General features: G+C 34.9%; 2 protein-coding genes across 7 annotated transcripts in view; one reads left to right on the top strand and one right to left on the bottom strand.

The window, feature by feature from the left end:
* Nucleotides 1-27,080, bottom strand: part of LOC135832816 (beta-1,4-glucuronyltransferase 1) — a 155,730-nt gene that overhangs the window by 55,733 nt on the left and 72,917 nt on the right. For 2 of the 6 annotated variants that reach the window (XM_065346309.1, XM_065346308.1), the window contains exon 1: nt 17,642-18,034. The exons of 3 other annotated variants lie outside the window; for them this stretch is intronic. The gene's annotated coding sequence lies outside the window, so the exon portion shown is untranslated. One more of the 6 variants, XM_065346310.1, reaches the window with a different exon arrangement.
* LOC135832814 (venom serine carboxypeptidase-like) lies at nt 353-1,901 on the top strand. The gene has a single exon (XM_065346303.1). It carries the CDS (start codon nt 426-428, stop codon nt 1,758-1,760), a length of 1,335 nt encoding a protein of 444 aa, XP_065202375.1. The 5' UTR covers nt 353-425; the 3' UTR covers nt 1,761-1,901.

Below are 27,080 nucleotides of genomic sequence, written 5' to 3'. Positions count from 1 at the left end.
ATTATCATCAATTTACTTTTTTTTTGAGTAGAAAGGAGTGAATTGTTGTGTGACGTCAACTCATCACAGGAAAGTTTTTTACCGGCTCAAAGAACTTCAAAAATGAGAACTCAAGATTTCTGTGAAATATAAATTGGCATGTATACATATATCGTACCTTCGTACCATTAAAATTGAAGGTAAATAAGTTAACAATATAGGTTTTCGTTTCAAACCCAATTTGAAATTACATTATATTGCTCATGCACTCGAGTGACTAGTCAAGTGGGCAAATACACAAATACTTACCTACATAGATTGAAATATTTTATCGCGCATTCTTCCTAATCTATTTATTAGGTATCATTATTTGAACAAATTGAGTTGCGATTACTTAGTATCAATGTTTTGTGTTTAACGTCGCGACGAACTCATACGTAAGTAAAATGTATCGCTCATTTTCGATGTTATTTGTATTGGCCACCATTGTAGACAACTCAGTATCGGAGTATAAACCATCTAAAAAATGCGGTGATCCATTAATTCTAACCCCATTGATAAAAAAAGGAGAAATCAACTTAGCCAGAGAAAAATCATACGTGAAACCTCTGCTTCCCAACATCTTCAGCCACTCCGGATTTTTAACGGTAAACGAAAGTACAAATTCCAATTTATTCTTTTGGTTTTTTAAACAATCGAGTTCAGAATGGTCATCACGTCCAGTAATACTCTGGTTACAAGGAGGTCCAGGATGCAGTTCTCTTTTCGGACTTTTTACTGAAAATGGTCCTTTTCAAGTGAAAAAAGGTAAATTGGTGGAAAACAAGTATTCGTGGACCAAGTTCTATAATGTACTGTACATCGATAATCCCATCGGTGCAGGGTTCAGCTTCACCAATGATTATTACGTCACAACTGAACAAGAAGTTGGTCAACATTTATTTGACGCATTAACTCAGTTTTTCACAATGTTTCCAGAACTTCGTAAAAATAAGTTCATCATATCAGGAGAATCATACGCTGGTAAATACCTTCCAGCTTTAGGGTACGCAATATACAAAGGGAACCCAAAAGCTTCACATCCGATAAACTTACAAGGTATTTTCCTCGGAAATGGGTGGACTGATCCGGAGAATATGCAGGAATACGCTACACATTTGCATAGGCTCGGATTAATCGACCGCAGACAGAAATTAATTGTGCAACAGTACGAAGAAGATGCTAGAATACTAATTCGGAACGGCCGATGGGGCAGTGCTAACAATGCTTCTGATAAAGTTCTACAATATGTTGAACATTTCACAAACTTTTCTCATTTGTATGATTACACTCGAGAGAACTTTGACGGAGGCGATTCTTATTTGGATATCATAAAGAATGATGAATTCAGAAAAGCTATTCACGTTGGACAAACAGAATATGACGACGTGTCTGAGCAAGCTTTTCTACACCTAGGAGATGATGAGACACAAAGTGTCAAGCCACAGATTGAAGAATTATTAGAAGCATATCCAATAATGTTTTACAGTGGTCAGTTGGATATTATTGTAGCACATTATTTGACCTCTAATTTCATCAACCAGTTGCATTGGAGTGGAGCTGATGGATACAGTGAAGCCAAAAGAAACATGTGGTACGTCAACGATCATTTAGCCGGCTATTACAAGACTTTTGGTAACTTGAAAGAAGCTTTGATCCGTAATGCTGGGCATATGGTTTCTGCAAGACGTCCTCTGTTCTTATTAGATTTACTGGGTAAATTCGTCGAGGGTGAAATTTGATTGTGGCGAGTACACTCAGAAAGAATCAGATAATGTTTTGATAATTGTGTGATTTTCTTGTGTGATTAGTTACCTACTTAGTTGCTTATTTTGTTAATAAAGTTGTAGAAATTTCATAAATAAAAGTCATCAGTCATCAGATTTTTTAGAACAGTGCGATAAGTACCTAAGGTATATTTTTGTTTTAGAAATGGAGCACTTTGAATGAGTTGGACAGCTGAAGTTATCTAAACATCAAACACTTTGATTCAACGAAAATCAAAGGTAGGTACATTAGGCGTACAGAAACCGCCATTTCTGAGTGACTGAAGAGGCAAATGACTGGAGAGAACTAATTTCAAGCAGCAAATGCTCGACTTCGGGAAAGGTTATACTTCTCCAAACAAGGTGGCACGTGGCTAAAATTTTCATTAAAAATTTATCGAATTTTTGAAATTTTTCAAAACATGTTGCCCCTTTGAATTCCAAAATGGTTGACTTTTAGTTTCACGTTGATTTGTACATCAGAATCCGAAATCTCTCATTGTCAGACGCATGATGGTACACCCAGCATGCAAATTGGTGTACACTTTGGTATTCGGTTTCAACGACGAGATAGGGTTGAGGAAGACCTAATAAAAGCTATTCCATGTTCTGGTTCCTGGTACATAGTGCACGCAATTTGGTAAATTATCGTTAACGAAGTGCTCGTGCTTTTTGAAACGGCAACAAAAGAGTAAAGACACCCTATCATCTTGTTAGCATGGTACACTAATCGAAGCGAATCGATCAGTTTATTGTAAACCTACACACTCGTATGTGCTATAAAGACGAAGAAGACATGATGGATAAAAAGCCAATATTTCCCACATGTACCTACCTATACGAATAGAAAAGACACACAGACTATATCCATTTATGTACATAGTCTCGAAGAGGCAGATACATTACATTACACATAAAGCGTATGCATGTATATGTATGATGCATATAGTACCTATACGTATGCACTTCATTGAGCCATAAGACGTCGCCGTCGCGATAAATGAACTCGTACAATGTTACAGAAGTTAGCAACGCGATGCGATTTGAATAACCGGATAAATATCCAGCGCGTGACGTAAATAGACCATAACCCGCTTAAGAGATGGCGGTAAATATGGCACAGCACAACATAGCAGAAGTCGTCTCCTAGAACCAATTTCGCATTTAATATAAATCCCCATTCGTCATCGAATTTATTTACCTTTGGACGCGAGCGCCGTTGAGATGCGTTAGCGTTTTTTTTTCTATTCCATTCCTATAACATAGAATTCTTCTCTTTTTTTACCTATATTTTTTCCAACTAGGAACAATACATGGCGCGTACCATTGAGCTACTTTTTACGATTTTCGTACACGAATTGTGATGACGATTGACGACTTGCTTTGCCTTGCTACACAGCAGACGACGCGACGGTCTAGATTCGTATAAGCGTAACGACGATCTAGCGGAATTGGTAAATGACAATTAATGTTTTGAAGCGCGATTCCATCCAGGTACCGTGAAGAAAACCTCCGAGCCGCCGTCGTGATAACAGGAAATATTCGCAGTTTGGTGTAAAATATTATGCAATTAAGAATTTTTCACAGGTACCGTAGCATCGACGACCAAGGTGGTGACTTAATAGATTGATGACATTGGGTGAATTGCATCGCGCAACAAGCAAACGGTCGTATTTGGACGACCTTAATTTTACAGCCTTGAGGTAGAAATCAAGATCAATTTGTTCGGTCTCTTTTGTACAGGTACCCGAGTATTTGGTGATGACGGATTCGAGACGAGTAAAAAAGTGGACAACGCGAAATGAATCTAATGAGGCAAGAAAATGAGAAGAGAAGGAGGGAGGGAGAGGAGAAAGAAAGGTGAACTGAAAATTTGATGTACATAGATACCTACGTATTTGGAAAAACACGTGATTATGTAGATCACTTTGAAATTCAAAATATCCATCCACCATAGGTGATCTGAAAATTCAATCGTATTCTGATTAACGTCAACTCCTTCTCCCCTCCACAGCTCATGGTAGGTACATTCCATCAGGACCCCCCCCCCTTTTAGGCCATTAAAGATCTGGAGAATATCCAGTATCCACTCAAGAAAAAATATACAAATCAAATTCAAAATTAAATTCGTGATTTGAATTTTGAAAAGTTGACTTGGTAAATTACGCCATCCACCCTCTTCTCATTCCTTCCTACTCTCCCACAAAATACCAAACTCGAGCCCAGCAAAAATCTCGTGAAAAAATAACTCCGATAAAGAGCTTCTTTCATCTTGAAAACTGCAACAAGGAAGAAAATTACCCCAAGTAGGTTGAATTTTTTTTTTCAAAAAAGTACATAGTTTTTTCGCCAAACCATTTCCCAGCTTTAAATTGAATTTTCTCGGGCAAAAACGTAATAAAAACATCGACGAAATACCAACCCTTTCCAACGTACTTACATCGCAACAATGGCCATTCAATGAAAAAAAGTCGCACTCGATTTACATTTCAACAGCTCGACGTTGTCATAGACTCATTTCAATATCAATAAATCACCTAAATCGCCGTACCAAATTTTAATCCACGAGTGAAATTTTTCTCGTTAAATTCTTCGCAGCAGCTTTCGAAAAATTCTTCGTCATTCTCGCCAAAATAACCATAGTTCAATTCCTTCTTTACTTCCCCCCTCGTCAACCATTATATCCCAACTGGGAGAAATTTAGTTCGACTGTCGCGTTTCGAAACGAACCCAGAGAAAGGAAAAAAGAAACACTTAAAACGCTCACGTTTTGCTGGGGGTGTCATTGAATAAAATAATCGAGATTACGTCTCGCGAGTAAAATTTCGCATCCCTTACCGAGTACCAAATTAAAACTACTACACTGAATACAAAATTCGAGAGAAGGTTTTCATTTCGACTGTTGATTATTTGCTCAGTCGGCAATTTCCTCCGTGTTCCGGTGTTTTGTTGGCGAAAAAAGGGTCTACGACTTTACGTAAGGTCACCACAATAAAACGTCGACGAAACCAAAAACCAAGTTGCAAGTACAATACGGTGCTTCTTTTATGTAAATCGAGGTGACCGACTGCAATTTTGGTTTTCAAGTTACGAAATACCGAACACAGATGAGGATTCAGACGCCCCGCTCGGATCCTTTACCTATGGCTTGACCAGGAGGTAGCCAGGCAGAAGCAAAGCATAGGCGCTACTTGGCAAGAATTAATTCTCCAACTTACACGTGTTTCGCACACCTTTTCATCGTATAAGTATAACTCGCGAGTCGCGATGATACACGTTCGGTACGCGAGCTATTCCTAATTATTGCTTTTACCAGGTATCCGTAGAATGTAGAGAGGCATGTAATTCTTCGACTTCGAAGGTTTTTTTTTCTACGTTTTTTTTTACGACTTGCCGCCGTCTTTATATAGATATACTTTGATATTTGTACTTTTCCGTGTGTACATTTACGCGCGCGTATAGAAACATTGCTATATTGCCTCCGGCGTTTCAATTCCAGTTGAAGTCGATCTTTTACGACGTATGCGTGCGTTAATTTTGCGTTAATGATGCATAATTCCGTTATCTGAATTAACAGCACGAAGATATATGTTATCTTGGTTAGAAACGTGATTTCAAGTCAATAACCGTAACGTTACTTTTTATACTTTTTTATTACCCCGAATTCACCGACCACAATCTTGGCTATTTTTTTCATTTCCTCTTCTACCGCCTTCCTTTCCTTCTTCTAATCATATTCAACGCTAGGTACATAGACATACAAAATGTTGCACCTAGTTTGATATCTGCAGGTTCGAGTTCGATATGAAAGATGATGATTTTTCTCACACTGTATACTTAGTTATTACTTAAATTGTGCGGTTTCAGCGCGATTGACGTCAGACAGAGGTAAACAAGCGAATTGGTAGACCAATAATCATAGTTTAAATCAAAATTGAAAAAAAATTATTCGTTGTTTTTTTTTGACAAATTATGCTTCCTTATTCTTGTTTCTAGTGAGGGGATGGGGGAAAAGAGAGTCAAATTCGTATGCAATAATAATATAGAGTTGATCAGAAAATAATTAGACTGATCAATTGAAAAAAAATTGAAAATATTATGCTTGAAAATTTAATAAAAATAATTGTTCAGACGTTGAAAAAAAAACTGAATTTTGTACAATTTTAAAGAAGGAAAGAGAAAGAGTTTTTGGAATAATTTGGAAATTGGCAGCGAATTTTCTGTCCCCAACAAGGAAAATAGAGAAGTCGAGCTTCCAAAAATTCACCCCCAGTCAAAATTTCTGACAATGAATTTCATTTTTTGATTTTTGGAAAATTTTTAAAAATTCTGCATTTGGATTATTTTTTTAAGACAAAGAGTCCCACACCTGAATGAAACTCTTCAACGCCCAAAAATTCAGATCAACTGTTCTGACGACTCCCATACGATCGGATATAAAATAAAAATCCGTTCCTGCCGGTTTAAATTCATATAGTTTTTTTTGAATACAGGAAACTTCTTTCCTCAATTTGATGGGATTTTAATTTTTCGTTGGAAATAGGACTTTGAATATGTAATGTCAAGAAGACTCGAAAAAAATTTAAGATTTTTCGTGACCATTTAGCCCAGCAAATTTTTCAACATTAAAAAAAATGATCCGTTTTTCCCCCTGGAGTACGTATCTTCGAACTACATACTACGAACGTTGTTTTTTTTTTCAAGTTCAAAAAATACCTGCCAAGGGGGCTTCGCCGAAAATGAACTTGGGAATGCATTTAAAAAACTGGACTGAAAATACAGCTAGGATCAAAATATTTTTTCACACAATTGTTCTACATAGAAGCGGAATTTTCAAAGTCTCAAATTTCATTTTTAAAAAAAATAAGAGTCAAATATTGACCATTCCCCTTGAAAGTCATTTTATAACAATTTTTATTATGTAAAACTTGGTTAAATTTTGAAAAATTAGTTGAATTTATCTACATTAATTTTCGCATAAATTACGAAGAACTTACCTACTCATTCTAATATTTTCTTGATCTTAACAAAAATTTGTACTCACCTGAAACAAAAAAACAAAATAAACAGTCAATTAAAGGATTGCTAAAATTTCGTGATTTTTGAAAATGTACACAAAAATTTGAATTTCTGAATCTTTGTTACTTTCAATCAAACCATCATCAACAATGAGCTATTAATGGTAATTAGATTAAATAAAAATATGAACACCTGTAGATTACGATGGGGCAAGGGTAAGGTAAGAATCGGCATTACTCTGTTTTCAACACACATCTCTCGGCTGAACAAAATAATCAAATCAATTAGCCACGTTTGCAATCATTTCCACCGATTTCATCGATAGATTATTTTCCAATTAATTAACGAAACATTTACATGAACTTATTAACATCACGCAACAATCACTTATGGAAATTTGCTAATTTCTACCGCAAGTTTCTTCGACTATAAGTACTCGAGGTTTCCTTGAATTTTACAAAATTTTGTAACTTCGTCGGAAATGACGAGATTTCCATAATTATTTTCAAGCGAACCTCTTTCGTCTGTAAATAACCCCGGAACGTGTCTTTTTATCAATTTTTCACAGAACAGGAGCCAAAATACGAGTACACATTGGAGAGGACAGGACACGAATACGTGGGTTGCTTTCAAAAAGTTTCGTAAAATAAAATTTTAATTTAAAAGGATCAAATTCGACGATTTGTACCAATTCCAGATTTCTCTAGCACAAATGGGATATTTAGGTCAAGGCATTAAAAAAGATGCAAAATTTTTAAAACTCAACAATTGAAAAAATTTAAAATAGGTATAATTTTTTGCAAAAAAAAAAAAAAAAGTGATTAAATCCACGATTCATAATTAAAATAGGTGATGCATTACACGTTTTTAGCAATGTAAATGGTTTCCCATTCTTGTATTCCAAACCTCAAATAATTTAATTCATTTTCAAATACCCAATGACAAATCTAAAAATAGAGACGAGTGCTTCATCTTGAAAAAAAATATCGCCCATCTCGAAGCTTCCGAACGTTCAGTTATTTCTGTACAATTTTATGATCGGCTAGCGTCGTAAAAGGGCTGAAAATGAAACGAGGAAAGGTCAAGATTTTTCTCATAAAACTCTTTTCGTAACTTGGTGGCGCCTTATCTGCTCACATTACCTACTAAATTTCCACCCCCATACCTAGCAAAGCAGCCTAGCTCATCTTTCAGCAATCGTAATCGCAGTTTGACATAGGATGAGCTTATGAAACCCAAGTTGACATCAATATGCACACAGTCAGCAATTCCAAGTACTACTTTAAATACTTGACCTCCTGCACTGAATGCAAAAAAAAAGTACACAAGTAATTTTACTTTTTAGTTTTTTCGTCGGCGGCGATGAACTATAGTAGGTATTTGCGTACATCGTTATTTAAAAATTATACACCTGGGCTTGGGTGTATCGAAAACCAAGCTTGTACGCCCTTAGCCTGCTATTCTATCCTCACTAGCACTGTCTGAGCACGAAGTCGACCAAAAAATCTTCCATTTCCGGGTTACTCATCCGAATCTTTCATCTTCTCTCTCGTCAGCGCGACACCGTGATCCGCGAAGGATGGCGGTAACAACACTGGCAAAATTCGCGCCTAAATTACACACGCCTTCATTATTTATAGCATACGAGCGAGCGAGGATTACCGGCGCGAACGTGCTGAGATTTGGCTAACTCTTCGCGTACTAGTTTCGTATAGGAAAAGACGCGACGCAGAGCGAGGCGAAGGGCCTCGATCGGTATAAATTATCATCGAGAAAGAAGTCAATGTTATGCGTTATTTTATACGTACCTACTATACGAAGTACATCCGACTGTTCTAATGATAATGACCTTATTTTTACACGAGCGGCGCGATTAAATCTACGTGGGGGCTATGGGCTATACTTATGCATAACCGCGTGCTTTGATGCTGGCTGGCGTGTACCTCTACCTACCGTAGTCTCTCTCTTTCTTTCGCTAAATAAGAGCAAATCTCTGCAACGTTCAAGTCTCCGACAGCGAACGTAGTTTTTCGATAACGTTCCGTAATTACGTTGTCCGGTTTCCTGGCCATTTCAAATTGTCATACGTACGTATTTCGTCGGCAATACTATGTAGATGTAGATGTAGATGTAGATACAATAACGTATTTAAGGCGTTCACCTTATAATACATTTATACGAGTACTACTGCGTAAGACTTAGCCCAGGTGGACTTATGCAATCGTCGTCGTGAACGCAAAATACACGCGTAAAGCACGCGACAGTTTCCTAATTTCAATTCACCAAATGCCATGCTACTTGTATTGTGTCTATGTGTACATAACAAAGTGAGCGTTCGATGGAGGCGTTAAACATCGTATCGCATAAACTGATTTTGTGAACTGTTTTTCCAAATTAAATAGCACACGGGCACGTTTCACGCTATATACTTATCTATCTGTATATTTTTTATATACCTATAATAAAAGATGAAAGTTGCCAAGATTTTAATACAAATATGGAGATAATCTTATGACATATTACGAAATTTGAAATTTCCATCATCAACTATATCAAACCAGGGAACCTCACGAATTGCTCCTCCCCCGAGAGTTTAATGAAAACTCGAACATTGAGGATCGATGATTTATTCATTTTTTGGATTCGACCTCTCACTGTCTTCCAGTCACTCAATATTTTACAAAAAAAAAAAAGAAAAAAAAAAGAGACGAATATTCGGACTCAACGACCCAAAAATCAAATGTCAACAATTTTTTCACAATTTTTTAGGTTTTTCCCCAATTTAGAAGGATAGAGAAGCACGTGTGAGGGGGCATAATCAAAAAATAATATGATTAAGAGCACTGAGGAGGAAGGCAGGAGAGTCAGATCGAAAAAATACAATAATATTCGAACTTAGCACCTTCATAACAATAACAATCGATGGGTATATTACATCATTTTTTAAAAAGTTTTATACTTTGCTCAAATTAGGGAACCTTAGCCCCTCTGGAACTTGAACATCCCATTTTGAAAATTATTTTATTGCAAAGAAAGTATAATATGTCTTCACAGTAATTACTTCACATTTGTTAAAAGGTTGTGGCAGCTTTTGCACCCACTCATTATGAAAAGTTGAATTTCTAGTTTTTCCAAAAAATTATTTTAAAAAAATTGTAAATAAGAACAACAGGTCAATCGTTTACTGATTTTTCTCATTTTCAATCATAGCATTGGAATTGGGAGCTCCTCCTCCCCCCTTCGAAAAAAATATCAGCAGCCCAAATGAAAAATTGAGGGTTTTAGATAGATTTGAATTTTCCAAAAATGATGCAAATAAATGAAAAAATGAAATGACCAGTTTACCTACAATCACAATAAACCCAATTCCGACAAAAAAAAAATACATATTTTTTACGGGCTCAATTTTTCAAACAACATACTTCAGAATTTTAAAATTCTTGGTTGAGCTGCAGCTACAACTCTGAAAGTTCTTTCAAGGTCAAATTCTAATCGCCCAACCCGTTTTGAAGGCCTTTTTTAACACGCGAGAAAAAAATCTTATTTTCTGGTCCAAAAAATATGCTATGTTAGATTTCAAAATGCGAGATTGGGTAGCTTCAACTTTGACAAGATGTATTTTCGATTATGATACCTTTTTTTTTTATTTTTTTATTATTCATTTGAGCCTCCTAAAAATTTTACTTTTTTCCCTCTGGTCAAAAGTAGACCTGTAAACGGAATTGTAACTAGTACAATATGACTGGAAAATGAGGTTTTTGAGACATTAATCAAAAATTTGATTTTTATTATCAGTTTCTCGCTCATTGAATTTTCGAATTATTCGATTTTTTGACGTTTCAAATTTTCTTTCGCCTTAATTAAATCGGGTGATTGGGACCCAACTTCACTTTTTTCAAATTTCAAAGCAGTGTAATTAATTTTATGGGTCGTTGACCTACGGTGATCCTCATTTCTCAATCTCAAATTTCAAAGATGAAACGGCGGAAACTGGAAACCTAAATGGATCAATTTGAAAGGAGGGTGGTTGATCATCAAATGAAGTAAAATAATTTAAACACGAATTATGCATCCGCTAATTTGATAACCTCGATATAATAATGACACAAACAAAACCTACACAAGAATGATTAATAATTGGAAATACCAAACCACCCGAATGAGTGATAATCCAGCTAGCTAGCTACCAAATTAATTTTTCTTTGCACATCGAATGGGAAATTTTTCTAAAGTTTGAAATTTCCCTATGGCGTGACGGACTACGATGGTACTCTGATACTGGAAATTTATTCCAGATGAATATCGTATACCTACTTGAGCAACATTTCGAAAACTTTTTAATTGGGTACAAAGCGTGAATTAAAAATTCATAATGAAATTTAACGAAAATTTGAGTTGCGAAAATTTTACCCAAGTTTTCGGCGTAAATACCTAATTACCCTTATTTCAAACGCATCAACTGGAGCATTACAAATACCTACCTACATAAACGAAAAAACTTTTTTGAAAAGTAGCGAAAAATTTTTACGCACAAGAAATACGAATAAGATCGTAAATATTTACCTGCCGGCGATATTATTGCGATTTTAAATTTATTAGAATCGTTTCAGGAAACGACGAAAATAGGTAGGTGATTCTTTCGGTCTTGCTTTGTTAGTTTTGTTTTATAATTCGAGCAAAACTGGGCCATTATAACAATTTTATACTTTTAATGGAAAACTCGATATGAAATGAAAATTTTGAACTTAATTTCTCACCCTCACTAGTCCTTCACCTACTTCAAATTCACTGCAGTTAATTTTTTTTTAAACGACCCCCTTTCCCTTTTTCCATCCAACCTTGCAATCTTCGTGCAAAAAAACGGTTTCAAAAAATTATTTATCAATATCAAACCTCACGAGAAAAAAATGACTATTTCATCGTCAGTATTGGAAAATTTTCCACTCGCCGCTATCAAACCTACCGCAAGAAAATACCAAAAATTGACAAGTTTTCATATCCTCCTTCCTGCCATGACAATACGTAATACGGATTTCTAATCCCAACAACAATTCCATATTCCAAATCAACTGTCTTAGCTCAAGAATGTAAACAAGAAGGGTTGTAAACAACTTTGGATTAAAAAGAAAAGACACACGACATTGTCGCATTGATCTGCAGGTACCTTACAAATGAAATTACACGAGAGATTCCGAGCATACAATTTTAATCTCGTCGAATACGTCTCATCGACGAACACGTCGTCATTTCCATATTCAAAATGCACAACGGCTTTGAAACGAGCAATCATATCTCAAAATACCATATTCACTCCTTGTCGCAATTCTAATTCAACATAAACACCGCTACAATGATGCTCACACGCCCAGGTAGGATATCCCAAGAAGACGAGAAGGAGCAGTAGAGGAAAAAACAACACAATTCCCTACATCAATACGCCATAACAAACACCCTATGCAAATTTACTTAAACGTAGGTATACTTAATACATATAGCTACACAGAGAGCTATACATGATGTTATTGTATTCGTATTGCAAATTTTTCATCGTTTTGGAATTCAACGGGGAATTTAAGAAATTAGTTTACATATTCGTGTCACTGGGCCAAGTTAAATTATAGTATAGCTAGTCTGAGCGGAAATTTTTTTACAATGATTGAGAGTTGTACCTCTACCCCGTAAAATTAACCAACGCAACGAGAAACTCATCACGTAGGTGGGTGGGTGTAATTTTTTCAAAATTGAGGTAACTTCGCGTAAGATGACTTTTTTTCATCTTTCGCGAATATGGTTTAAAAATAACGTTTGAACGAGATTTTACACCAAGAGACAACGTAAATACTCCCATCAAATACAAGTGCGTATACGTCATTTATTCCTTTTTATCTTGGTAGCTTAGTTGATACCGCTACGACTAACTAAGAGAACACGAGCATATTAATTGCATTTAGCTAGATACACGCTTTTGAAAAATTTAATTAACGTATTTCATAAATTTAATACGACCTACGGTTACGTTCACACGTTGACGTTTGCGAGAGAGAGCTTTACCTTTCACGAATCGCGAATACCAACTACATTATCAAAGATGTAATTTTGAATTTTCCACGCTTTATAAAAGCTTGTATAAAGAATTAACGCGATTCATCGTCTTCTGTACAGTATCTACATGATCAAATTGTTTATTTTTCTTAATAGAATTTACCTACCTACATCAATCGAGTTACAGACGTTCGTATATAATACGAGACGAAAAATAATTTTGCACGGTGTCGAGAAGATATTAACAGGTTTATACACTTCGCCATTTCATTGCTTCCTCAAAAGAAACCAAAGTAGGTAAAGGTATATTCTTACATAGTGCACGCCGCCGTCGTCGCCGCCGCTTCAGCGCGTACACCTCCGTATAATTCAATTTAAATCTGACAAAAGTTCTGTGAGCAGACGGAATAGCTGATACTTAATTCAATTATTTAGAGATAACTCCATGTAAAATAAAGTAATGTTTGAGCTCTTTTGATTAATTTTTCAGTCAGGATGAAACATAACAGAATATTGACTGGTCTCAAATTATCTCAAAAAATATGCTGAAAATACATTATGAGCCTCTTAAATCGACATTCAACTCCCGTCCCTGTAACAGCTCAAATTTCGAAATTTTTTCGGAAGTATTGAAACATTTATTGCATAACAAATTCATTGTTTCGACCGATTTTCATCATCATTTTTTGAATTGATGGCGGGGTAGGTGGGGAGGGGGGTAGGTTGAAGAGGAAAACTAATTTTTGAGAAAATTTCAGCCGAACAATAACGACGACAAATTTTTGAAAATCGACCCAAAATGATCAAATTATGCGACATCGCGTCATTATCAAACCAGACCCACCCTAAAAGTTGACAAATTTTTCCCAAATGTGGATAACGTATTCACTTTATGAACAAATTTCAAAAAATCCCAATTTTTCATCGAATATTTTCAACTGAATAATAAATGCATTTAGGTGCAACATTTTTAAAAGATATGGGATTTCTTTCTTTTCTCATCAAAAATTGAAAACGTGCTTTGTCGGACTTTTTTTGCTTAAAAACGTTTCGATTTTTCAACAATGGAGGAGGCGAGGAGGAAGCCCTTCAAAAATCTGAATCCAAAAATTCAATTGATAATCAAATTTGATGCCTCAACAGACGAATGATTTTCTCTACAATTCTCCATCAATTTTTCATTTTACTCGAATTAATTTATACAAAGAAGCATAGGGCTTGTAAACTATGAGTGACTACATACTCGGAAGATGTTGAAAATGTAAAGAACAATCATGGAAGTAGCGATTGCCTCCTCCAATCATTTTCCAAAAAATTGAAATTAAAACTGCGTCAATTTATTCGACCACGTCGTTGATCTTTTATAACCTTACTTTTTTGATTAATTTTTCCCGAATCATGAAAAATTTACGGTCATAAATTTTTTATTTTTACCTCAACCATATTTTGAATAATAAAATTCGCACTGATGAGGTTAAAAATACACGCAGAATCGTATAAAAATGTAAGTTACGAGTACGATACATAGTCGTACTTTCTTCTTATTACAATTTCGTTAGGAACGTAAGCGTATATTACACGTATTCGTATAAATGCGAATATAATTTATTGTAGGTCTTTTTTCCGGTTTCCCTTTCGTAATAAAGCAGGCACGCTTGAAAAATGTTTGCATTGGGTAATTATCTGTTATGGTAAGTCATCTTGTATTAACAGTCGTACGTATACATATAGCGTAATTAAAAAATCAGACGACTCGTTTCCGTTATTATAGGCTCACGGTGTACCTTACGGTTTTCGAGGATACATCGAATTTTAAATTTTATTCGACACTTTGATCCCTACTACACACGCTACAAAGGGCTAGAAAATCCACAGCGAGCGAAAAAAAAAGTCCAATAGATTAGAAATTGATTTGATTTAGGGGACGTTGAAATACGACGTGGTATACGTTCAACGGTTCAACAAAAATACACCTTGACTTACCTTCACCACTACATCAAGATGATTGCTTTTCTAGCCATAAACAATGTCCACTTTATTTTTTTCGCAATTTTTCTTCGAGTCAAGTGGTATTTGAACGAAAAATGAAATTTATCGACGATTAATGCATCTAGGACCAATACAAGACAGTTCTTTCGTATTTTTTTCTCGTCCTTCGGTCGAAAAAATTGTTCCAACTACGTTCATAATTTATTACTAATTTCCATGAAAAATAACCCTTTCCAGTACGAAAGGCTACAGGTTCATTAGACGTGTATTCCCTTCAGTTTTCCGGTCGTCATAATACGTACGAACATTTTTAACGAAATTGTCTCTTAGCTGCGATTTAGAAATGAAAAATAAAGTTGAATAATTAATACAGAAAAAGTGAAAAAAATCCCTAGCGTACTGCACGAATGGGGAACAAAGCACCTTACCACGGTTAGAAATATTTCTGTGCTCGTGCATGCGAAAAATATGTAATTATACCCCAAGAATTCCATTTTTCTTTACAGTCAATAAACATACCAGAACAGAAACATGCATAACTCGAGGATGTAGCTGTAGGTATTTATTTTCATCTGCTATGTATTTAATTTTTATACGTTCGCGAATAAAGTATAGGAAAGGGAAAAGGAGAAGGATGCCAGCCAAAGAAAAAAACAATTCTTCTGCAATATTAGATATTGCAAGTCAAAATGCAAAACCAGATGTACACAAGCATCATCTGTGAAACTACGGAAGTGCCACCTTGCATCCGCTATACTCTGATTTCTAATAATATACACTATAGGAGAATCCCACCAGAAACTGGATTAACATGGACGAAATTTCTTTACATTTCGGTTTCACTTTTTGTACAAATACGTTTAATTAATCCACAAGCCTTTTATAATTAAAGTATTTCAACTTTGGATTTTGAAAACTTGCCTAAGAAACCGAATGCGTCTGTCTCAAGATGCAGAAAAATCCCAGACGAAAATAATAAGAAAAACTTTTTCCAATTTCCCATCACGAAACGTATAGGCTACAGAAAAGTACTCAACCTTGTCGAACTTTTCTTATATTCCGAAATTTTTGTCAACACATTTGTAAAATCGCTTCCGAACAGCTTTATACTGCCTATATACTTTTTCATAATAAATGAGACTTGATTCAAACTATACCTACGTACTAGCATTTTCCAGCGTTTCAGTATGAATTATCGATAGCTATTTACTGCAAACATCTGGTTCCTTATAAAATGAAGTACACTCGTATAGACGCGACTACGTCCTTCGTGTACCTAACTTTGCGATGAGAAAATTCTTCAATTTTTACAGCCTAATTTTATTATTTTCGTTTTCATTCGCAAAATTGTTTCTATGATTTTATTTTTTAAAGCTCGAATCACTTCTACTGGTATAGCAGAAGTTAACGATCATCAAATTTTTGCAGTTCCCTGCATGCCATGCAGACATGATCAGCACTGGATTTTGGATTGTTTGATAAAAATTTAAAAAGTGGATGGGGGAAGGAGAGGAGGATGTTAAGATAGTTTCTTCTGAAATTTGTTATGTTTTGCATAAATGACCTAGTTATTAAAAAAATGTATTTTTTTCAGCAGGATGTAAGAGTTTGTATTTTTTAAATTACAAGATTTATTACACCCGTAAGGGAGGGGGGGAGTTAGATTTGGTTTGTGAGGTTGATGTTTTTTATTAGGGAGATGAATTTTTGTATTTCAGAAGGTTCGTCAGGGATAGTAGGTGGGTTTTCTTTTATCTGTAGTGTAAGTCTGTTTTGTTTTAGTCGGGGACAGTTGAAAAGTATGTGTTGGAAGGATGTGGGTTAATTTCTGCAAAATTGACAATTTTCGAGTTTTGACTGAAATACCTAATTTTTAACTTTTGAACAAAATTAAGTAAATAAAAATTGAGCTCTTTTTTACGTCTTCTTGGAGGGTCCTCGAACAATCTCCAGATGATTTAGTCGTTTGAGTTATTCCAGTTGACTCAAGTCAGCTCGAGTCATACATAAATAGATAACTCAAACTATTTTTCCTTCCTCCCCCCCTTTTTTTTTACAATTTTTCATTTCAAATACCTAGGTACTGAATGGAAATCTCCAACATTTTTGAAAAGTTTTTCACCCTTGCTTCGTTCGAGCAGACACAAATTCCTCGCGTTTTTTCAATGCGAAAAACTACGGTTTTCTAATAAAAAAATGTATCTACGCCGAAAAATATAGTAAAAATGATTTCGATATTGAAAACTGAAATTTTTCAAAAATTTTGCGCTCCAGTATATTAATAATTAAGGAATCACAGTCAATAAATTAAAAAATTTCAACAGCAAATTTTTCATATTATAAAATCCGAAAAAAATATTTTTTTCCAATTATTATCGTTGCTGATGGTATTTTCATAAAAAAATATTTCTTCAAATTTATTTCCCTAAAATGTTTGAAAAATTGCAACACTGAACTGCCTCTGTGTGGTGAGGATCCAACCAAATTTTCACGTAAAAATTAACGACCCCCTCTGCTCTCACCCTGAGGAACTATTGGATTTAAATTTTCATTACATCTGGGAAAATTTTGGGAGAAATTGAACTTTGACGGAAACATATTATTTTAGGTAGTGGAAAACTCGAATTTTGCACTTTTTTCGCCACATTTTCTATAAATCTTCTGAACGGAAATACAGCGAAGTTGCTATAACTAAAGGTCTTAAAATAGAACAGGTGGATACTTCATGCCAAGTTACAAATCGAACAACTCGACACATTCGAACCATTTTTAAGCCTAAGTTTAAAATGCAATATTGAAAAACTTACATCAATTTTTCATCAATTTCGCGATTTTATGGCACATTTAAACATTAGTACGCAAGCACCTTCCTTGGCACATGCACTCGAACTCACACAACATTCGAAAGATCACAGGAAAAAAATCATAAATAACAAATAAACACTACATCCATCAACCACGAACAAAAAATTCTACGAATCACACGCGAAAAAAAAATTCTAATATTTTGATGAAATTGCTTATCGCGATCAACACAACATATATGCGACACTTCAACACATCAACAACATCATACGACGACCAAGTACTCGGTACATCTCACGCACATAGAAATCTATAGGTATTTAAAGTACCTAACCGCGATGATAAAAATTATTGAAAAAGGAAAAAAAATATACAACTAAAAATAGTACAACGGCTTATTACCGGAATGCCGTTAAAACCGCATTCTTCTAATAAAATCGAGCTCCCTTGCGCGCGGTAATAAGATTAAACTGTTCACCGTATCAAAACGACTAACTAAAGGCGATCGATGTTCCTTTCAGTAAAACCGTACTGTTCTCCAGATGCACTGATCTTCCACGACCACGACCAAGAGCAAGAGCAAGAGCAAGACCAGCAAATCGAAAAAAGTGGAAACGATGACGCGAATGATCATGATAACATCGTGTGGAAACATTTACATAACTTGTTCTGCGCTTTTTTTGAACGGCGGTGGCAGCTCGCGCGTTCGTGTTCCGATCCGCGAGACCGCGACGCGATCGCGATGCGGTCTCTGCGCGCACCTTGCGCTACTCTTTCACCTTTCTCCGCGCAAAACCATCACATCGTCGCGTCGCGTCCGTCGTCGGGCAATTTATGTCGCCCCATCAAACGCATCAATCGTCATTTGAATAATTTAATCAGTACCTATAAATGAATCGAGCCGAAATACACGTGCCCGTATCATCAATCATGTCATCTAGATGGTATCGTCGTCGCCGTAGCCAAGTTACAGGTACCTGCTGCCAAAAGTCAAATTCAGATTCCTATTTTCCAGCAATTTCCATTTCATCCTTGAAAATTCATCTTTGAGCGTTCAAAATATGACGGAATATTTTGAGCCTCGCAGATCAAGTGGAGGCCGTTTCGAGTCGTTCTAGAGCGTCAACAACATTTTCAAAATACCAGCGACGCTCCAGAATTTCTCAAAACTGTTCAAAACTGCTTCCAATCAATTTGAGTGCGAAACTAAATTTTAGTTTTCTAGCTCTATTACGTAAAATTTTGATTTTTTCACTTTTTGGCTCAAATATTTTCAAAAATTCATCACCAATACTTGAAAAATGAACTCTGACATCTGAAATTTTAGCTCGGCTGATAGGGGTTTTTGCACTCTTTTGATCCGGCTTCGTTTGGACCCGAAACTTTTCTGCTGGTTTGGATGCTTCCTTTGTAAGATCAATTATATTTTAAAACAAAAAAATCAAAATTGATATACCCCAGAAACCATGAGACACCCTCGCCACAGCCACTTTACTTTATCAAAGCATGAAAAAGGTCACAATCTCCAGCAAGCGTTTTCTTTCGCGATCTTGCACCATTTAAATTCGCAATTTCGTCCAAAAAAATTCTTTAGTTAAAAACATCCGTGAATCTCTCGTAGAAAATTTATTCTCAGACTGAAAAAACGACGATGGATTTTTTATATTTTTTTTTCATTTTCCGAATTCTTCGAGATTGAAAAAATTTGAAAACATGACCTTGAAAAATTCTCACAACTTGCACCACAACAAAGTAGGTTCAACCAAACATTTTAAAGCACAACATTTTTCACATTTCACCGATATCAATAAAATCAAATTTTCTTTCAAAAGGATGCTTGCCTTTCATTTTAATTAAATCAACTTGTATATAAAAAATTTTTCCAACCTATCAAAATTCCCGTCTTACAAACCACGTATCAAAAACATCCTCGATTCATGAATCGCGACGTTTCCTTTCAAGTAAATTTCCATTTCGCTTAATATTGGCAATTACGCGAAAAAAGAAGCACAGGGAAGGTATTTTTCCACAAACCCAATCATCGAGTTGAAAATGAAAAGAAAATTGTATTTAAAACGCTCCTACCGGGTGAATATGAAAACGTCTGCCAAATTAACATCCGTCACAAAACTCTCAAAAACATTTCTTTTTTCACCTTTTACCGGCGAAAAATAAAATTAAAACCGATAAATGTCCAACAAAAATTTAATCAAGGAAATTTCACTCTAAAATGAACTAATCCAAACAGCAACGAAACTTCAACCTGAATTTCACCTCATGAATCTAATTAATCCAGGTACATGTCCAAAATCATTCGCCCATATTTATCTTGAAATCTTCGTTTGGGAAAGTACCATACTTTTCGAATACATTTTGAAAAGGGAGAGAGAGCCGAGAGAGGAGCAAAGTGTGCACTTTCATTTCGAAAAATAATTAAGTAACCATGAAAACTGACTTACTTATTGTTAAACGTCTACATTTTTACAGCAAAAATCTGATACTCACCTGAAACAAAACAGAAAAAATGCTCAAAATTAATTGAATTTCAATAAATACAATAAATTTTAAACCATAATTTACGAATCATTGAACCATCTACACATTTTGGTCAGAACACCCTACAAGTTATCTATTTTCAGCAACGACTCTTCGATATGCTTTTAAAAATCTCCGACCGATTACACTGTCGAAGAAAACTTCTAACAGAATAACTCGACACACATTTCCATCGAGTAAAAAACACCCTGCAATGTCTATTTACGCAGACCAATACTTTCTACTCATCGTGGAAGACTGAATTTGACGGATGAAAAGCAAAATTTTGGCATCTAATACTCGTACGTACGTCGAAAAATCCAGCCTTCGAGTGAAGAACTAACCCCTGAAAGGCGATAATGGTCACGGCATTCCTTCCACTAGTTGAATTCGAGCTTTGGTTATTCATCTGTGAATAGAATTTCAGAAGCTTTGCAAAAAGCTTGCAAGTTATTAAGAGCGTTTCCGCGATGATTTTAGAGCTTTTAAACAATCGAAGCAGATACAAAAGAAAAATCGCGGTTGCGATTATTACGCGCAAAGAACACTTATAGTTATAAAAATATACTTATTCGAGTATTTCTACTTTAATAGCAGTGATTTCTTTTTAAAGAAAAATTTCGGTTGTTTATAATTGATTCGAACAATTTATTTCTTTAAAAATTATCAAATTTAATTCAAAACGTTTAATTAAAGTTCTTCAAATGCTCATTTACTTTAAAAATATTTTTTACACGAGGCGCGCGTTTTTTTTTACTCGTTTGTGAAATTCATTTGCTCATTTTTTTCCGCTTAAATTCAATTCATTTACCTTCGTTTTTTTCCTTACTAAACGCATCGGCTAAAACAATTTCTTAGCTATCGTAACTGAACCAATTTTCAGGTAATCTTTGCAACGAAGGAACGAGAGAGTATCACGAGTAGTTGCTCAGACGTCGTCGTCGTAAATTTTCTTAAATAAGCTATCAAAGTTGGCAGAAAAAATTTTCATCAAAAGACTTTATTTTTTTTTAACACAAAGACGAGAAAAAAAATAAACAGAATAAAAATACTAATTTTAAAAAATTGCAGCATTTAGAAAAACTGTAATTATACAAAGTTGTTCGCGAAGTTTATTTTCATTAATTCAACAGAATGAAAGATAAAATTCGCATTTTTTTTTTAAACAGCTGGCATTTTGAGAACATTACAGTTAAGAGAGTTTATTCGAGTCATGAGAAATTGCATTGCATTAACTTAAAAACGCATAATCGTCCTGCAATAAACGTGCCAAATCATAAGAAAAAAATGTTGGCAGGTCGTTCTAAAATAGAACGAACAAGTAAAAAGTATACGAACTCAAAATTCCTCTACGAAATAAAATTTCAACCAAGACCAAGGTTAAAACAGAGAATTTTTTTAATCGCTATAAATTTACTCATTTATATGCAAAGGTATCTGCATAAAACAAGTACAGCTCTCGAGACAATGGTCGAATTGAAATTCCCAAATACCTGTTCGACAAATATCTAGCGTTAATTTCTCAATATTGTTAGCCTCTCGAACACAAATCGTAATGGTATAATTAAAACGCTGAAATATATAGCGGACGGTTCTACTAATCAAGTTCAATTAAGGCGCGTCGTGTGGCCACGATTAAATTAATGGCCGGTTTTTAATTACTGCAAAGTGGCATCGCAGATTTCTGTCCAAACAATAGACGCCTCACAGATTAAAAACTTGTAATTAACGCTTTGCTAAACCGCGAAATCGCGCGCGCACGCGTCGTTAAAACGGTTTACAAAATCGTGTTTAATTTGTAAGTAAAGTAGGCATACCTACTTTATACTGTGTGCAAGACGAATGATCGTTTGACCTAAACAAAAGTAAAATTATGGGGCAAGGACGCTGTAAAATTATACGATCGAAATTTCGTTTAATTTACCTATAGGCTACCTGAATGTTTTCAACAGGTTACTATGTTGAAAACTGCAGAAGGAGGAATGGTCAGTTGGCGATCATCTGTGTTTACGAGAGATAAAAATAAACGATCGTAAACAAAAATTTATTCAGGTAAGTGGACGAATTGATTTGAGGAATTTCGATGACAATGGCTTATTGGGCGTTGGGACGATAGATTTGTAAATTTCGAAGAGTGTATTACCCTACCTACATCGAAAGTACACTAAAAGAATCTATCAGGAGACGACTTTTTGAATCGTGCTTCTAGAAAAAAATTACCATTCGTTGGCAGATTTAATGAAGAGAGAGGGGGGAGGGGTTTGGCAATTTTAAGCTTGATTTTTAAAATAATTTTCATTCATTTGGGGGGAAAAATAAATAGAAGTGGTACACACGTATTTTTTTCGATCATTCTGATGCATTTTTCAAAATTTATATTCTTCACTCATTCTGATGATGGTTTGAAAAATTGGATTAAAAAATTGAATTTGACTAACCTGATCAGAATAACCCTATAAATTGTGGTAATCAGGGTATTTCAACCTGCTCAGCACGAATCCAGCATTCGTTTTTTCTAAAAGGAAGTTTTAATGAAAAGTGGAAATCAAAATTCTTACTATCAGCATATCTTCAACTTCAAGTCATTTTGTAGAGAAATAAAAGTGGTATTTAATTTCAAAGTCAATGCGTGAGGAAGCTTCAGGAACTCAAAAAATCGCACCTCTTGAAGAAGGGACTAGAGTTCTGCGCAGAACAGCATCCAAAAATGGCAAAAATCGATTTAAAAAAAAATAACCCTACTTTGAGGACACCTAGCTCAGCTCCTTGTATGACTAGGGTGCTCAAAATTTCTCTGGATGGTCTTCCATTCGAAGTAAGCTTACTCTTCAATTTTTATTAAAATCCAAGACATTTTTTTTCACGCCACCCTAATCATTATACAAACGTACTTGTAAGTAAGGGATGTACCAGGGTTTTTTGTTAACAAGTCGAACAATATTAGTTCCAATTTTCCATCAATTAAATTAGAGGTTTTTCAATCTCAAAAATATTTTCAACATTTTAATTTAAAAAAATAGTGACGAATTAACCATTAAAGTAATCATTTTCCAAATAAGGACCGCATTCAGAACATCCATTTTTTCGAGCTTTTTTATATGTATCAACATCCTCCTGTTCTCTTCTCATTTTCTCGTTCATTATACTTAAATCAATCCCATTTTCCTAAATTTTCAAACCAAATTTTCATCTGTGGGATACACATTTTTGTTTTGAAGATCAAATTTCGAAAACATTTTTTTCCAAAGTGATTTGTCAATAGAACTTTCTTCTCTCCTTCTCGGGTTCAAATTACTTTAAAATTTGAGGAGAAAAAATTACAAAAAAATCATTGGAGAAACGGAGCCCAGACACCCTCAAGGTTCAAAAGATACCAATCTACTGACAAAACATAGAACTGCCCTTCTCCGATGAACTCACCTCCCCTCTGAACACCTCAATGTTCGCATTATACTTATACACAGGTATTCTCAGTATTCTTACTGAAATAGGCCCATATTTTACCTTCTGGAAAAAAAATTTTCCATCCGACCCTCGAACAATACTTACGTTTCAGTCATTCAGCGAAAAGCTAATTTAAATTAGATAAAAACGAGATTGTGCCGATTCAAAGAACACAAAAATATACTAATAATACCACAATCTATTCATTTTATTGAAGGGTAAAAAGCTATAAGTTTATCGATATCAGTGGTAAAAAAAAAGAAGAAAGTTTTCCAAGTTTAAAAACTTGGTCGAGTGAGCTCGACGGAGGCAGATACCATCTTATAACCAAGTTATCTCAAAACGAGACAAGTTTTGCGACAAAAACATCGAGCAAAACTGAATTAAATATTTCTACTCGTATTCGGAATTTATTCTTTGATGGTTGAACTGCTATTACTGTACATGCACACTTAGAGGTACATACCTATTACCATTTGCATTTACCAACTCGAGTCAAAACTGAAACTTACTAACGTTACCCAAGTTTAACTTGGCCATTAAGGCATCCATAATACAACAACAATTCAAAAACAATGTCGATCATTTCAAACAATCTTCAACCCTATAGCAGGCCGGTCGCGGTATACCGAAAACAACGTCAAATAAATAACATTTTATGCTGAAAGTTGTGCTTGGTGGTGCTGGTGTTGAAAAAAAAATGCTCTCGAACTGAGCCTTCGCGTCCTCGTTGGTTGACTTCACGTAATCATTTATTATTCAACATACACGCCGGGTATAGAGCGTTAACGCGAGTAAAGCGAGGGTCGAAAACAATGAAATCTCAACAACTATGTGTATACGACCTTATCACGAATTAAAACTCAAAAGAATAATGAACATACTTTCATTAACAAAAGATTTAAGACCTTCCTGTACAAGCAGAGGCATCGTTGTTCGCTCCTAAATATTCAATGGCAACGTGAAATTTTATCGTTTCTTCCAAAAAAAATAATATAAAACACCATCCTACGTTACGTAAATTAAATACCGCATTTTTACCAATAATAAAATATCAACATCATCGCGATTTTCAATCTTTGCAAAAAGCACCTTACATTTTCGATATAGATTGCTACTCTTTTGTTATTTTATAGTTCCATATAAAAAGCTGTAGACGTTTGCGATATTTTAAATGTCATCGAAACGCGCGTACCTATAGATGGATATACGAGTATAAGTTTGAGTATACATACATAAGCATTTTCCAGTGAAGGAAAACGAAAAAAAAGGTTAATATTTTCGATAGCTTTTGCATATATATTTCTTTAACCTTTTTTTGGGGATATAAAAGATCAATATACCCAGAACGTGCCATTTAGTTAACTTTCTTATTTTCGAATAAAGACTAAAGATCGCGATTTAGAATAAAATAACACCATGGGCTTTTATAGAGGCAATGGCGATGGCGCGAGATCAGGCTATTTTTTTAATTACGCCCTCGCGGTCGTAAACACGTTTTTTGATAGGTTTTAATCGTTGCATGATTAAAAATAATCCTCTTCTTCGTTTCTTTCCATGTTTTTGCCGCGTGCAAGTTGAAAGAAAATACAAATTTGAATACCCATCGAAATGTAATGAAAATTAAAATCCAGATGAGCTGCACGCGATAGTTCATTTGTACAAAATATGCATGTAGCCGACACTCTCTCGTAATGATTTAATTACTCATCGTAAAACATGACACGAAGTTGTAGTCGAATACTACATACATACGTATTACGATCAGTCTGGTATATCGTAGTTTAACTATCAGTTTAATTTAGCCCTCCCCCTCCCCCTTCACCGGTCATTTGATGCATAGATAAGTGTTGTTATGAGAATTGAGTGTAGTGTGCTACATGAAAAAATTTGGAATTTCACTCCGACAATCATTTAAAAAAAAACTCCTTATCTCATGGTGGGAAAATAAATAGTGCTTTTTTTGAAAAGTTGAAAAAACGAGGTTTGAAAAAAATTCAGTTTGATATCATCAAAAAACACAGACCACGATTTTATATCTCTGGGTTTTAACTTTCAAAATTTCGAAATTGCAAAAAGAGAATACTTCAAGGCCGAGTTCAAAATCTAAGTGTTTTTTTTTTCACGATTGCGGCGAAAGGAAAAACAAAACAGAAAATAACATTAAAAACGAAATTCTGGAAAACTGAAAACGGAAACTGAAACGGAAATCTAGGAAAACAAAAAGGTTGAACTTTAAACGAAATTTGGAGAAAGCGAAAATGAAAACTGAAACAAAATTTTTAGATACCTAAATGATAAAACGGAAACTAATTTTTTTTTGTTCAGAAAAACAAAAATAAAAACTAAAAACGGAAGCAGAAACGAAATTTTGAGGAAAAAAACAAGAACAAGAACTGAAACGAAATATCAGAGAAACAGAAATAAAAGCTGAAAGCGGAAGGACATTAAAAAACTGAAAATAGAAAATGAAAACTGAAAACAAAAACGAAAACCTGAGAAAAAACTGAAATCAAAAACGGAAACCCCTCGCCCCCAAAATCAAAAATCGAAAACAAAACCGACATCTTGAACAAACCTGAAAATTGAACTCTCCTGATTAGAAAAAGTTTTTTGGTTTTCCTCCGATCTTCCAGAGTATAACGAGGAGGAGGAGGACGGAGGAGAAGAAGGTACGCTGAATTTTCACCATTAAAAATGAGATTGTATGCGCAAGCTAAAATTGAAAATCACATAAAAATTATGATCCACCTAACTTGTATTCCATTTTGAAATATTTTATTTTCAAAATCAAAATGGTCATTAGCTCTCATAAAGAGGAAGCAGTCCATCTCGAAATTGGGCTAAAATTTCAAAAAAAAATTGCGGCATTCGAAATATTAATGGACGTGTTTTCGAAGCCACTGAAGAACACTAATATGGTCTTACTTTTTCGATTAAACCCCTTCCCTTACCACCTCCTTTAAAATCGAAATTCAAGAAATGATCCATTTAGTGTGACATATCGATTAATACATTATTATGTTTTCAATTTCACCTCCCAAATAAACCTCCCTCCCGAGTGAATTCTCTCCTGAAATCTGAAATTAGCACTAAAAGTCGAGTTAATTTCAAGGATACACTCGAAATTGTATAAATACCACCTCGTGTAGAACATCGGCTCAAAAAGTTTTCATACCGAATCCATCACGTCCGATAAAAAAATTTATAATTTCGCATCGACTCCAATCTATAAAAATTACGCGTAAAAAAATAATCTGCATTAAAAGAATCAGGGGACAAAAAAACGATAAATCATCTAACGAAGCACACCATCGAGCATCGAGTAAATTCCTCACATCTGCGCCGATCCGTTGGTAAATTTTTTTTCCACCTCGTAAATGTCAATTACAATTCGATTCGAATGTGAAAAACGATCAGCGTGTATTTTTTTTCCACATGCGCCATAAGTAAACCGCAATC

This window comes from Planococcus citri, chromosome 1 (genome assembly GCF_950023065.1).
Source record: "Planococcus citri chromosome 1, ihPlaCitr1.1, whole genome shotgun sequence".
Taxonomy (NCBI): domain Eukaryota; kingdom Metazoa; phylum Arthropoda; class Insecta; order Hemiptera; family Pseudococcidae; genus Planococcus; species Planococcus citri.
Note: the sequence above shows the minus strand (reverse complement) of the source record. Positions and strands in the feature narration are given on the sequence as shown.